Here is a 12317-nt window from a genome sequence, read left to right as displayed (position 1 = left end):
GAATTCCTTGTCACATGTCCTCGTCAGTCCTCACTCCCAGCAGCCAGTCAAATGCTTCTCATGCTCAAATCTCTCTGACTTCCTTTCTGCCGTAAGTTGTAGAAAACTCTACTTTAAAAGGTTCATCTGATTAGGTTAGACACACCTCGATAATCTTTCTTTCGATTAACTCAAAGTCAACTGAAAAACCCTTTTTGCTATCTAATGTAACAAGCACAGAAGGTGCATCTCAGCATATTCACTGGTCCCCCTCACCTTCCAAGGGAGAGGACCATAGAAGGATGATGGTCACTGGGGGTCCTTCTTAGAATTCTGCCTCCCACACGAGCCGTCACCACACGAGCTGTGATTCCAACGCACTCAACTCTTCCCGAAATGGGCCTTGTGGCGCTTGTCTCTGGACTTTGCTTTAATGTTCCTGCTGCACGGAATGGCCTTCTCACATATGTTCAGAAGTCCAGGTCATGCTTATTCTCCGAGACCTTGTTCAAATGAGAAGTCCTCTGTACAGACGCCCTTGATCCTTCTGCCTACACAGAACATACCTCTTCTCTAAATACCATAGCGTTTTATTGGAACATGTGGCACATTTCACACTGTCTTATAGTTATAAGAATCTTCTAGTGCCCTATTAGATTCTAACTGTCTGAAAGGCTGGTCCATCTCTTACCGCAGCCCTCTACATGACTTGTACATAGTAGGAACTCAGGAAATTTTGTTTGATGGAATAAATGTGTCAATAAATTTTGTATACCCCAAATTCAACCACCTCTGTATATGGGGGACAGATTTAACTGAAAAAAATCATTTAACTACTCAATATTTACTGTGGACTTATCAGGTGATGGGAACTGCACTATATCCATAAACAACATTCTGTTTGGCATTGTTACTGTCTCATTCACCAGAGATTATTCAAGGTGAAACAAGACTCCAATTTCCTGATTTCCTTTTCTGCCATATCATTTCTTTTAAGCGTTGCTATTAAGCAGTGTATTGCAAAGGAATAAAGAGGCACAAAGACTAAAATGCAAGAACTCTTGATAACTTGGATGACCTAGATGAAATCATTTTGTCAGGGTTACAAAAACTAACTGTATGCCCTAAAGCATTAGTTCTACATCTTTAATGGACATGAGAATCACTAGGGGAGCTAATCAAAAAGCAGATTCAGAAATGGTTATTCTGGAGGGTTGAGGTAGGGCTAAGACCTTTACATCTTTCCCACGGCAACTCTGATACAGGACTCCTAATGAACCACACTTACAGAATGACCATACTAAAAGATATTCCTCATTTGGGGAAGTTTATTTAAAAAAAAAAATCTTTCCATTCATTCTCACATCCATCCTACAAATATTTATTGAGTTCTGCTATTGAGCACCAGAGATCAAACGGTAAAGGAAAGAGAGAAAACCTGAAAGCAAATGAGCAGTGTTCTTTCAGCCACAGCCAGAACTCATGGTTTCATCAATGCACTGCCATTGTTTCTTTTCTAAGCAAAATAAGCACAAAGTGGAAGCCATATGTTTCTGTCCACTTGTAGGAAGTGTAAACAACGCATTTCCTTTTTAGCAATCCACACAAGTGTTCTATCAGTCGTCATTTACTGGTGTTCTCTCAATTATAATTTTCCTCCATTAATTTTTTTTTTTTTTTTTTACATAATCATTGTAATGTGGGTGCAGAAGCCAAGTACAATGTTTGCATAAATACGTCAATCCTTTAGCAGGATGAACCTTTCTCTTCAGATTATTGGTATCACACACAAACCAGCAAACACACACACTTGAAATCTCCTGCACATTCTCCTGAGCTGTGGAGAATCCCTGGGCCCTTCTAGGTAAAATGTGGTGGGAAAGCAATGCAGGGGTAGTTTAAAATATGACGATTTCAAAGAGAGGGAGTTAGCGCATTCTATAATTAGAAATTACATCCTGTACTTTGTACCCCACGCACACACCATTGTTGGTGAAAGCCTTACTAGATCTGATGAGACGGGGATATGCCAGTCAGAACTATACAGTCCAGAGATCAACCTCAGCTTTTTGTAAGAGCCCCTTTATCAATATCTGTTTTAGGAATTCTTTAACTGGCAACTACTTCATTATGCACAAGACACAAGGGACAGATTACAATCCCCTTCTTTAGTAAGACAGATTGAAAGGTGGGACTGCAGTAGAACAAGAAAGACACAGCCTGTGAGATGTGCTAAATATTTCTACCCCACGTTCCAATTAGTTGGGTTTGGGTGCCAATCTACTGCACCCAACAACAAAAAGGAGGTGTGTGTCATTCTAAGGGGAGGCAGAACGCCCTTAATTTCTCCTTCAAAATATCCTCTCTGCCTACCCGTCACTCAGTATGATGGAGTGAGTAGGAAGGCAGCCTTTGGGGTCGGGCAGACCTCCCGTCACACCCTGCTTCCAGCATATACGAGCCATGGGACCTGAAGCAGGTCATGAGCCTCTCTGAACCTGTTGCCACAGATGAGGCAGAGGTACAAACACTGACTTCAGATGAGTTGTTGAAATGACTAAACGAGATTATGGGTATAAAATTCTCAGCATCATGCTTGGTGCTGAGGAGCTCTTAATAAATGGTGGCCGACGTCATCGTTCCCTGCAGATGTCGGTACCTGCAGAATGTACGGGGACCCTTCTACGCACCAGAAACAAAGCCTTGTGGTGGAGCCAAAGAAACATATGAAAGCAACAGACTTACTCCTGATGGGTCTCTACTCTAAGTGAAGATGAATATGCAAGCAAATAATTAACATGCAAGCTGTTAAACACCCTTAGGAGTTAGTACACAGGTCTGTAGAAATGAAGTGGAAAGGACCCAACTCACTTTGGATTCCCCAGATATAGAATCAATGGAAAGGATGCCCTTGGCAAAGAGGGGCAAATGTTCAAAGAGACAGGAACATCAGGACACGCCACGCATGAGCAGATGACAATTGAATATGAGGGTCTGGAGGATACTGGGATAATAAAAACGCCGCCTTCTCTGCTGGAACACAAGAGAATCACCATCGTTGTGAGAGGAGTCTGATGACTTTGATTTTGGACAAGATGAAGTTAGAGGTCTGTGGAGTCACCACGTGGGCGTGTTTTGCAGGCAAGTCTGGAGATGAGATCTGGGCTGGGGGGAGGGACCCGGGAGTCATCACAGCGCGGAAACCAAGGGCAACAGTGAAAACGCAAGCAGAGTGCTGGCAACAAAGAAGGAAGCAGACAAATCAGAGCGAGGGGAACGGTCGTCCTGGAAGGCATGACGATGGGTCTCCCTGATGTCTTCTGGGGCATCTTATCATCTTTCAGTAGCACTTCTCTACAGAAATAAGAGGGTTGTTTTACTCTAATATTTATGGGTTTTGTCCTGTCTATGCTTGGAGTCGAAACTTCGAAGCTGCTTTTTAAAATCTTTCTTTAAATCTCTCTCCTTTTTCTGTCTCTCTCTAAATATACATCCCTTTTAAAGTCTGTCTGTATGTGTACAGATATATACTGTATATACTGTACATAGATATATACACATACAGTATATACACATATGTAGTTTCATTTTAACCCTAAAACGGTAAATAGGATTATCCCCAAAGCATTTTTTTTTTTTCCAGGTGGTTAATAAGAAATGGATTCGGCTTGGAGAAATAACTATCGTTCAAGGCCCAGCGCCAGTGTCCCTACCCTCATGAAGACTTCCTCCCTAATGGATGAGTCAAGTTCACCCTCTCTCCCCAGAGATGGCTCAATTAGGAGCTACCTGGGGAGAGGGACAGTTTCCTACTCATCTTTGCAGCAACCCTGTGCCTGATAGAATGTTGGCTATAGAGTTGGCACACAGAACGTACTGGTTGGTTGTACTGGCCCAGACTGCCAATTGGCTTGTACCCAGGGTATTGTTTTCAAGCATCTCTGGGAAGCTTTGGACCCACCAAGCTCCAGTGCAGAGCAAAGTGACTGAAGAAAAGGAGAGGCAATAGACACAGAAGCCCTGATTTGCAAGACAAAGCCTGCGCAAAATGGAGTTCTGTGTCTGCTGCACACAGGCAGGCACCGTGCATGGTATTGGAATACCCCACGGCGGCCACACACCAAGGCCCAGCACAAAGCAGCTGCCCCTCGAGGGCTTGTCATGTTTTACAAAACACCCTTATTACATGCTACTGCTCCCAGTGACGACACAGAGATGAAAAGAAATGGCCTCTGAGTCCCAAAATAACAGCTCCCCACTTCTGCGGGCCTTCCCCTCTGCTGACCTGCTGGAGCAGTGTGTGCTGCTGGGGGGCAGAGTTAAGGAAACCATGACTGGTATTTACCTGGCCACTGGCTTCCACTTTCTTCCAGACAGAAGCACAGGAGTTATTTCTGAAACACTGGATCCCCCAAGTGCCAAGAGAATAGATCAACTACAGGAAGCATTTGTACATTCTAAGCTCAACTCGGTAGCAATTCCCTGAGCTGTCTTTTTGGGAAATTGCTGTATTTCAACAGGAATTTGAAGGACGACACACAAAATAGTAAGAGGGCATTTTCTGTATCAGGTAATGGAGGCTATCAAGGGCAGCCTTAGTTTACGCAACGTTATCACCTGCTCTGCAGGTGGCTTCTCCGTAAACAGGCTCCTTGGCAAACAAGCTAGGTCCAAAGGCAGCACGAAAGAAAAATTCACAGGTGTGAGCCAAGCCTGACCCAGGCCTGGTTAAATCCAACCAAGGAGAATGATTTTACTGCTCCTAAAGTGATCCCCGTATTGTAGAACTTCAAAAGGCTGAAAAATAACCCCAATCGCCACAATATAGGCAGAAAGGCTCAAGTTCTCTACCTCCTATTAAGCGTAAGAAAAAAATAACCTGCATTTTGGCTTTGCATATGTAAGACGAAAGAAAAACCAGAATTTGCAGGATGGGTGAAAGAAGGTGAGGATACAGCAAAGCTTTACAGGCCAGTAAAGAAACTCCAAGTCCCAGATGCATAAAAGGACCCACTTAGTATGGCGGCGACAGGGTACACCAGAGAGAAGAGAGGGGGTAACACTGGGAGAATCAGCGAGAATCTAATGCTTTCCTCAAGCATCACCAAAATACACGGAATCCCATCCCCCTCCCTACACACACAAGAATTGAACCTTTGTGAGCACAGAAATTATTTTTTTTGTCTCTCTAGCTCCCTGACAGATTTCAAGCCTCAAGAATAGCCCCTGGCACATAGTAGGCCCTGAATAAATATTTGTGGGATAAATGAATAAACAAAATTTATTCAGTGCTTGGGTGTGCCACCTAAAGGAAAAATAAGAGTAGGTGTCCAATATGCAGAAACAACAAGTATTGTTATAATTACTATTCATGGCTGGGAGTTTAATATGAAACTCAGCAAACATTGGTATTTCATTGTACCGGGTTATTTCAATGTGAAGGGTTTCAAATTTTTAAAAAATTAAAGTACAATGACATAAAATAAAATAAAAACAGCTTGTGTGTTAGTTAGATGCATTTTGACAAGTGTTCGTGTTAGAGAGCAGTGCCATCAATCTGGAGTTTCCTGGGCCTCTTTCCTGTCAGTGACCCTCCTCCATAACCTCACAGATGAGTTTCGCCTCTTCTTGAATTTCATGTAAATGGAATCATATAGTATAACCTTCTGTGTCTGGCTTCTTTTGTTCCACGTTTTTGAAATTCGTCCCCATTGTGAGAATCACTACCGGTAGTTCATTCCTTACTAACGAGCAGCATTCCGTTTTAAGAAGATACCATCATGTATCCACGTCCTTGTTGAGTTCTTTTTGATGTTTTGTTATTATGAATAAAGTTGCAATGAACATCCTTATACAAATAGTCCTTTTGGGGTTTATGTTTACATTTCTTTGCAGTAAATTCCGAGGAGTGGAACTGCTGGATCATAAGGTTTGTGTATGTTTAACTTCATAAGAAACAGTCAAACACATTTCAACAGTGGTTGTAAGTTTACGTTCCCACCAGCAATAGATAAGATATTCAGTAGCTCCATAGCTTTACCAATACTTGTCATTCTTTTTCATTCTAGCCATTCAGATGGGTGTAAAGTGGTACCTCACTGACAACAATGATGGTGGGCATGTTTTCATGCTTAAGTCAATTTCCCACTTTTAATTGTGTTTTTTTGTTTTTTTCTTTTCATTATTGATTTATGGAAGTTCTTTATATGGTCTGGATCTGAGTCCTTTGCTTCATGTATGTTTTTTTCTTTCTCAAATATTTTTTCCCAATTTGTGCCTTGCCCTTTTCACTTTCTAACAGTGTCTATACACAGGCAAATGTTTTAAATTTTGATGGAGTCGTTTATTGTTTTTACTTTATGCTTAATGCCTTTTGATTTTGTGGTCTGCTTTGTCAGACCATAAAAATATCTTCCCATATTTTCTCCTACAAACTTTGTAGTTGTAGCTTTTACATTTAAGCCTGAATTTTATTGTAAGTTATTTTTTGTGTACAGTGTGAGGTCAAGGTTTATTTTTCCTCCTTGTGGATATCCTGCTGATCTAGCGCCACTTAGTAAAAAGGCTTTCATTTCCTCCAATGTCATAATTATACAACAAAAATGATTTGAATGTGTACTTGTGGATCTATTTTCATTGTTTCATCATTATACAGATGCTAGTTATAGGGTTTTCATAGATAACCTTTATCAAATTGAAAAATCTCCCTTCTTTATCATAAATGGATATTGGATTTTGTCAAATGCTTTTTTGCATCTATTGAAATGAACATGTACTTTTCTCCTTTATTATGTTAATATGGTAACTTACCTTGACTTATTTTTTTGAATGTTAAACCAATTTTGTATTCCTAGGATAAACCTCACTCATCCACAATTACCCTTTCTTAACATATTCCTAGATTTTAATTACTAATATGTTGAAAAACTGTGATTAGTGTTATTTCTCTTTAAAATGTGCTTGGAATTCACAGTGAAGTAATCTAGATCAGGAGTTTTTCTTGTTTGTTAAATGGGAAGGTTTTTACTTATAAATTCAATTTCTTAGCAAATTTAGGGCTATTCAGATTGTCTATTTCTTTTTGTGTCAATTTTGGAAAACTGTGGCTTTTAAAAAGAAATTTGCCCATTTTATCTACATTGTCAAATTCATTGGCATAAATGCTTCATAATTTTTAAAAATAATTTTAATATCTATAGGATCTGCAATGTCTGTGGTGATATCACCTTTTGCATTTTTAGCACTGATTATTAAGTATCTGTGTTTTCTTTCTTTTGTATGATCACTCTTGCTAGGAATTATGAATTTTATTAATCTTTTCAGAGAACTAGCTTTTGGTTTTGTTGATTTTCTCTATATATTGTGTCCTACTTTGTTGATTTTTACTGTTAATGTGTGTTCCTTCCTTCCTTCTATTTAATTTGGGTTTACTTTGCTCTTCTTCTTCTAGCTTCTTAACGTAGAAGCTTAAATCAATGGACTTTACACTTTCCTTGTCTTTTTCAAGCTATGAATTTCCCTCTTAACATATGATCAACTTTACTCTTCCAATTTTAGTATGTTGTGTTTTCAGTGTCATTCCATTCAAAATACTTTCTAATGTCTTTCTGAATTTCTCTTTGACCTATAGGTCATGTAGAAGTACGTTACCTAATTTCCTAACATCTGGTGATTTTTCAGGTACATTTTTGTTATTAATTTTTATTTCAATGCTGTTGTGGTCAAAGAATGCATCCTGCATTGTTTCAATCCTTTTAAATATATTGAGACTTGTTTGATGCTCCAGAATTAGTCTACTTAGTGAGTTTTCCAAGTGCAGTTGGAGGAAAGTGCATTTTGTAGCTGTTGGATGCAGCATGCGAAATCTTCCAAGGCTTCATCATTCCCTTCTAGGAATCTGACCCCGATCCCGCCCCATGAAAGTCAATGTTTCTGTTCGCACAGTACTTTCTTCTGACCCTAGTTAATTACAGTATGGCACCCACACCATATCCGCTGGCTTCCACTTTTAGGGTCTGTCAGGCCTCCATGTAATGTGCAAAATGAAGATAAATCTCAAGCTGCTGAAGGAGTTTGGAGGCCATGCAGTGCTTGTCAAAAAAGATAAGAGCGCAATATAGGCTTTTTTTTTTTCGGTTTCTTTTATTCTGCTCTTTATGTGATACTGTGGCGACTAATTTGAGAGTTGAATTATATGGGAGGAAAGGGTGCAACTGGGACAGTGCCTGTCATTCTACGCACGGAATCTTCTGTAAATCCCTGTGAAGTCCCCCTCTCTGACTCAGGACATGGCCTGCATGGTACGTGGGTTGATTTTTTTCCTGCACTGTTATTTTTCATCTATTTTAATAGTTAATATATATGTACTAGAAAATGTACTTTACAAGAAATATAACCCCCATCTCTAACCTATGCTGTACAGAAGTGACAGACTTAAATTTTGGAAATAGTTGACTTAAAGTAAAATACTAAGTAGATGAAACCACAGGGGTTCAGCCATATGGCAAAGTGTGTAAACAAGGTACACAATTATGAGGTTTTGGCAAGCTGGTGCAATCACTGCTAACATAGTCAACATTTACTACGGAACCAAACTTTGCCTTTACATTATCCTAAGACCTTCAAGAACCCTTCCTCCTGAGATCTGCGAAGCTGACGTAGAGAACAGCACACAATTACCACAGTTCAGCTGGGGAAAGCATTCCGATTGCATCTGACAAGATTTGTCTGCCTTGTTCCAAGAACGGTCTGCCCCTGGCCATGGGATGGGGTCTGAAGCTGCTCAGTGGGAAATGTTTTGGGACGAGGAATCTGTGTGGCCAGGCTTTCATCCCCCCCCCCCCCCCCCCGTGGAGAGCACGCAGAAGGACACTCACCTTTTCCCATTCTCGGTCCTTATTCAGCACAATCACCACCAGCCTCGGGTGCACCTGATAACCTTCCTCCGTGAAGGACAGGTCTTTGCCGTCCCATGTCACATTGACCATAAATCTAGACAAAGGAAGAAAAAGACAACATTTTTAGGGAAGCATTAAATAGGTATCAACCAAGCGAGTGGATGCCATGGTCAGTGTCACACCAAAGTGTACGCTTCCAGGGCCGTCACCCAGCTCCAGCAGCCTCGACCTGGGGAAGTGTTGGGACCCATGCAGGCCCGGCTCACCGATGGGCCCTCTCTTTCTTTTTTATTTTACTTTTATTATTAAATTTATTGGGGTGACAATTGTTAGTAAAATTACATAGATTTCAGGTGTAAGGGGGGCGGGGGGTGGGGGGTGGGAGATGAGGGCCCTCTCTTTCATGAGTCTGTCTGCACTCTCAGATCCCCCAGTTCTGCACAGGCGTTAGTCATTGACTGCAATTAGCACATGGACGGAACATTTCTGCCCCGCCAGATCGAGACCTTTGTTCAAAAGGTCTCTGAAACCATGTTCTAATATGTTTAACAAGCTTCCCTAAAGGAAACTACTCCCTCATAAACCACGTGATATTTCATCCATTCATGATTCATTCAACTACTATTTACTAAACATTTGCTGCATGCCAGGACTCAGCCAGTTGGACAGGGATAAAGAAACAGACACGATCACTCCTCTCCTCATGAGGCTGACAGAGTAAGAATCAAGTACTCTGTAATTGATTAATTACAGATCAATGACAAGTGTTACAATAGAGAGGTGGGTGTGCTCGGTGAAAGCGAATCAGGGCTCAGGCAAGACTTCTGGGAGGAAGAAGCCTGCCCTGAAGGAGGAGTTGGCGTGGACTAGGTAAGAAAAGACAGAAGCACGTTCCAGGCAAAGGGGACAGCATGTGCAAAAGCACTGTGGGAGTCACATGGGGGGATGATTGCAAACCAGTGAGGTGAAGCAGAGAGAGAGACAAGAGATGGGGGGATGTCCGACGTGCTGTGTGAGAGGGCAAACAGGAGCAGATAATGGAAAGCTTCTCAGGCCAGGCTAAGGAGTTTCAACTTGTTCTAAAATAATGGAAGACACTGAAGGTTTTAATTAAGGAGGTGACAGAATCAGACTTTTCTTACATACCATGAAGGCTGTGTAAAGAACAGGTTTGAGGGGGACCAGAGTGGATACGGGGGGTGGTTACTGTGCTCCTATTGTCCAGGTGAGAGATGATGTTGGCTTTGGTCCTGTTATGGCCCCAAAAGAAGAGGAGATGGAAGAAGAGAGCGTAGGAACAGGAACAAACAGGACCAAGTGGGGACATATTTAGCAGGGATTTAGTGATGCATTAGATGTGAAGGTGAGGGGGGAAAGGTATCAAACACGACGCCTCAGTCTCTGCCTTATGTAACGTCCATGCAGTTAACTTCGGGCCTGAGGCATTTTCATCACAGGTGACAACTGTCTGTCTGACAATACTCTCATCTCCACCACACTTGAAGCCACCTTGATGGGGAGGCAAGGCAGAGCTCATCGCTCAGGCTTTGAGTGGGAGAGTCCTCCTGGGTGTCCATGTCCCTTTGCAGTTTGAGAAAATGGCGATGATCTTGAAGACTGCCAAGAAAACACACCACTAAGCAGACGCTCAATAAACACAGCGTGTTGGAGTGCAGCATTCCAAGACTTCCCCTGAAAGGCAGGCTATCTCAAAGCCATAGCATTTTCGTGATTTATATTCCTGCAACACCAAAAGCAACAGAAGAAGTGAAATATTAAGATGGCTAGACTACAAAAACATTCCAAAAAAGAGATTGGCCTAACTGGTCACTTGTTCACCCTGGGCCACCACAGAGCAGAAGACCTGACTGGTGGTGGTGGTGATGGTAGCGGGGAGAATTAGGTCTCCCACGACAAGGTAAGAAGCTGGGGCAAAGTCAAAGAATGAGCATTGTATATCCACTCAATGGACTATTTGGATCATTAAAAGTCATGTTTTTGAAGACAAGTTAATGGCAAGGAGACAATGCACACTATTTAACGTTAAACAAACAGAAAAGAGGATAAAGATAGGGCTTATCTATGCATGGAAGGATTACAGGTACCTTTGATTTTCTTTTGTGTATCTTTGTAGTCTCCAAATTTTATGCAAATTTTTTGCATAAAAAAAGCTTTTTATTTTTAACAAAAATACTGTTGAAAAAGCAGAAACATAAAACATCGCTATTCTAGAAGAAGCAAAGAGTAATCAGTCTTCTATTTGGTGCATTTGAGGCATCTTGGATCATTTCCTAGTAAGATATTGTATTGATTCAACAACTATTTTCTGAATGTCTGTTATGTGTCAGGCCTTTTGGTGGGTCCTTTGGATACAGAAATAAAAAAAACACTGCCTGTCTGCCCTCTTACCCGCATCCTTACAATGCAGTGACTTGACACGTAAATAATGATGGCACCAGAACGCCGCTTGTGCACTAATGGGCGGAAAGTACAAGAAGCTGTGAGAACACAGAGGAAAAGCACCTAACTCAACCTAAGGGATTTAGGGAGGGCTTCCTGGGGAATCTTAAAAAGTGAAGGGGTTGAGAAGAGGTGGGAGAAAAGGATTCTGAGCAGAGGAACAATCTTAAGAAGAGTAGAAAATAGCTTAGTGAAGCTGGTGGGTAGTGGGATTTACCTGGAGAGAATCCCCGAAGCCACACACATTACCAGGGACCTTGAAGGATACCCTAAGGGGTTTGGATTTTGTTCAGAAGGCCATGGGGATCCATGAAAGGTTTTAGGTAGTGGAGCGTTGAGTTCAAATTTGCTGCCAATAGAACCTGAAGTCAAAATGCTTCTTTGCATCCGAAGACCACTTCAACACTTTTGTTTATGGCTGAAAGACATTCATTATCTTGACAACTGAAACAGCTTTTTGGTTTTTGTTTTTCATTTAATTTCTGCTTTCCTTTGACGCTTCCTGGCTGGTGTTTGGTGAACTAGACGGACGCAGTCCAGGCACATCTAAGGAGTGTCCCACTTCACAGTCCCTGTTGAGACTCTTGAGAAGACATCTGCATGGATTGGGGGTTTAGAGGACTGCATTTCAGTCAAGTTCCTCATTATTGACCAGCTTTCAAAGTAACTAATTGGGGTCTAAATTAAGCTGTTTATATTTTCAAGTTGACTTTTTGGTTTTGTTCCCCTACAGTTATTTTTAGCTCTATCACACTGTCTGGCACACTGCATGGGAGGGGTTCATGTCTGGTGGTTGAGGGTACTGAGAGTTCATCACCAGAAGTGCCATCCAACCATCCACCATCCATCCATCCATCCATCCATCCATCCATCCATCCATCCAATAGACATGTTTGAGTACCGACTATGTGTGATGGCCTATGCCAAGAACTGTGCTAGGAAAACAACACAAAAATAAGTAAACATATTTCTACAATAAAG

The 12317-nt window shown here is 41.5% G+C and overlaps 1 protein-coding gene across 1 annotated transcript in view; it reads right to left on the bottom strand.

The window, feature by feature from the left end:
* GRIN2A (glutamate ionotropic receptor NMDA type subunit 2A) overlaps positions 1–12317 on the bottom strand; it is a 350699-nt gene that overhangs the window by 101584 nt on the left and 236798 nt on the right. Inside the window, exon 5 of the mRNA XM_074322871.2 lies at positions 8856–8970. Within this exon, the coding sequence (XP_074178972.2) occupies positions 8856–8970 (115 nt within the window). The remainder of the gene's footprint in view (positions 1–8855; positions 8971–12317) is intronic.

Source organism: Rhinolophus sinicus, chromosome 10 (assembly GCF_057876585.1).
Source record: "Rhinolophus sinicus isolate RSI-liver-muscle chromosome 10, RSI-T2T, whole genome shotgun sequence".
NCBI classification, from domain to species: Eukaryota; Metazoa; Chordata; class Mammalia; order Chiroptera; family Rhinolophidae; genus Rhinolophus; species Rhinolophus sinicus.
The sequence above is the reverse complement of the archived record's forward strand: the minus strand, read 5'-3'. Positions and strand labels throughout refer to the sequence as shown.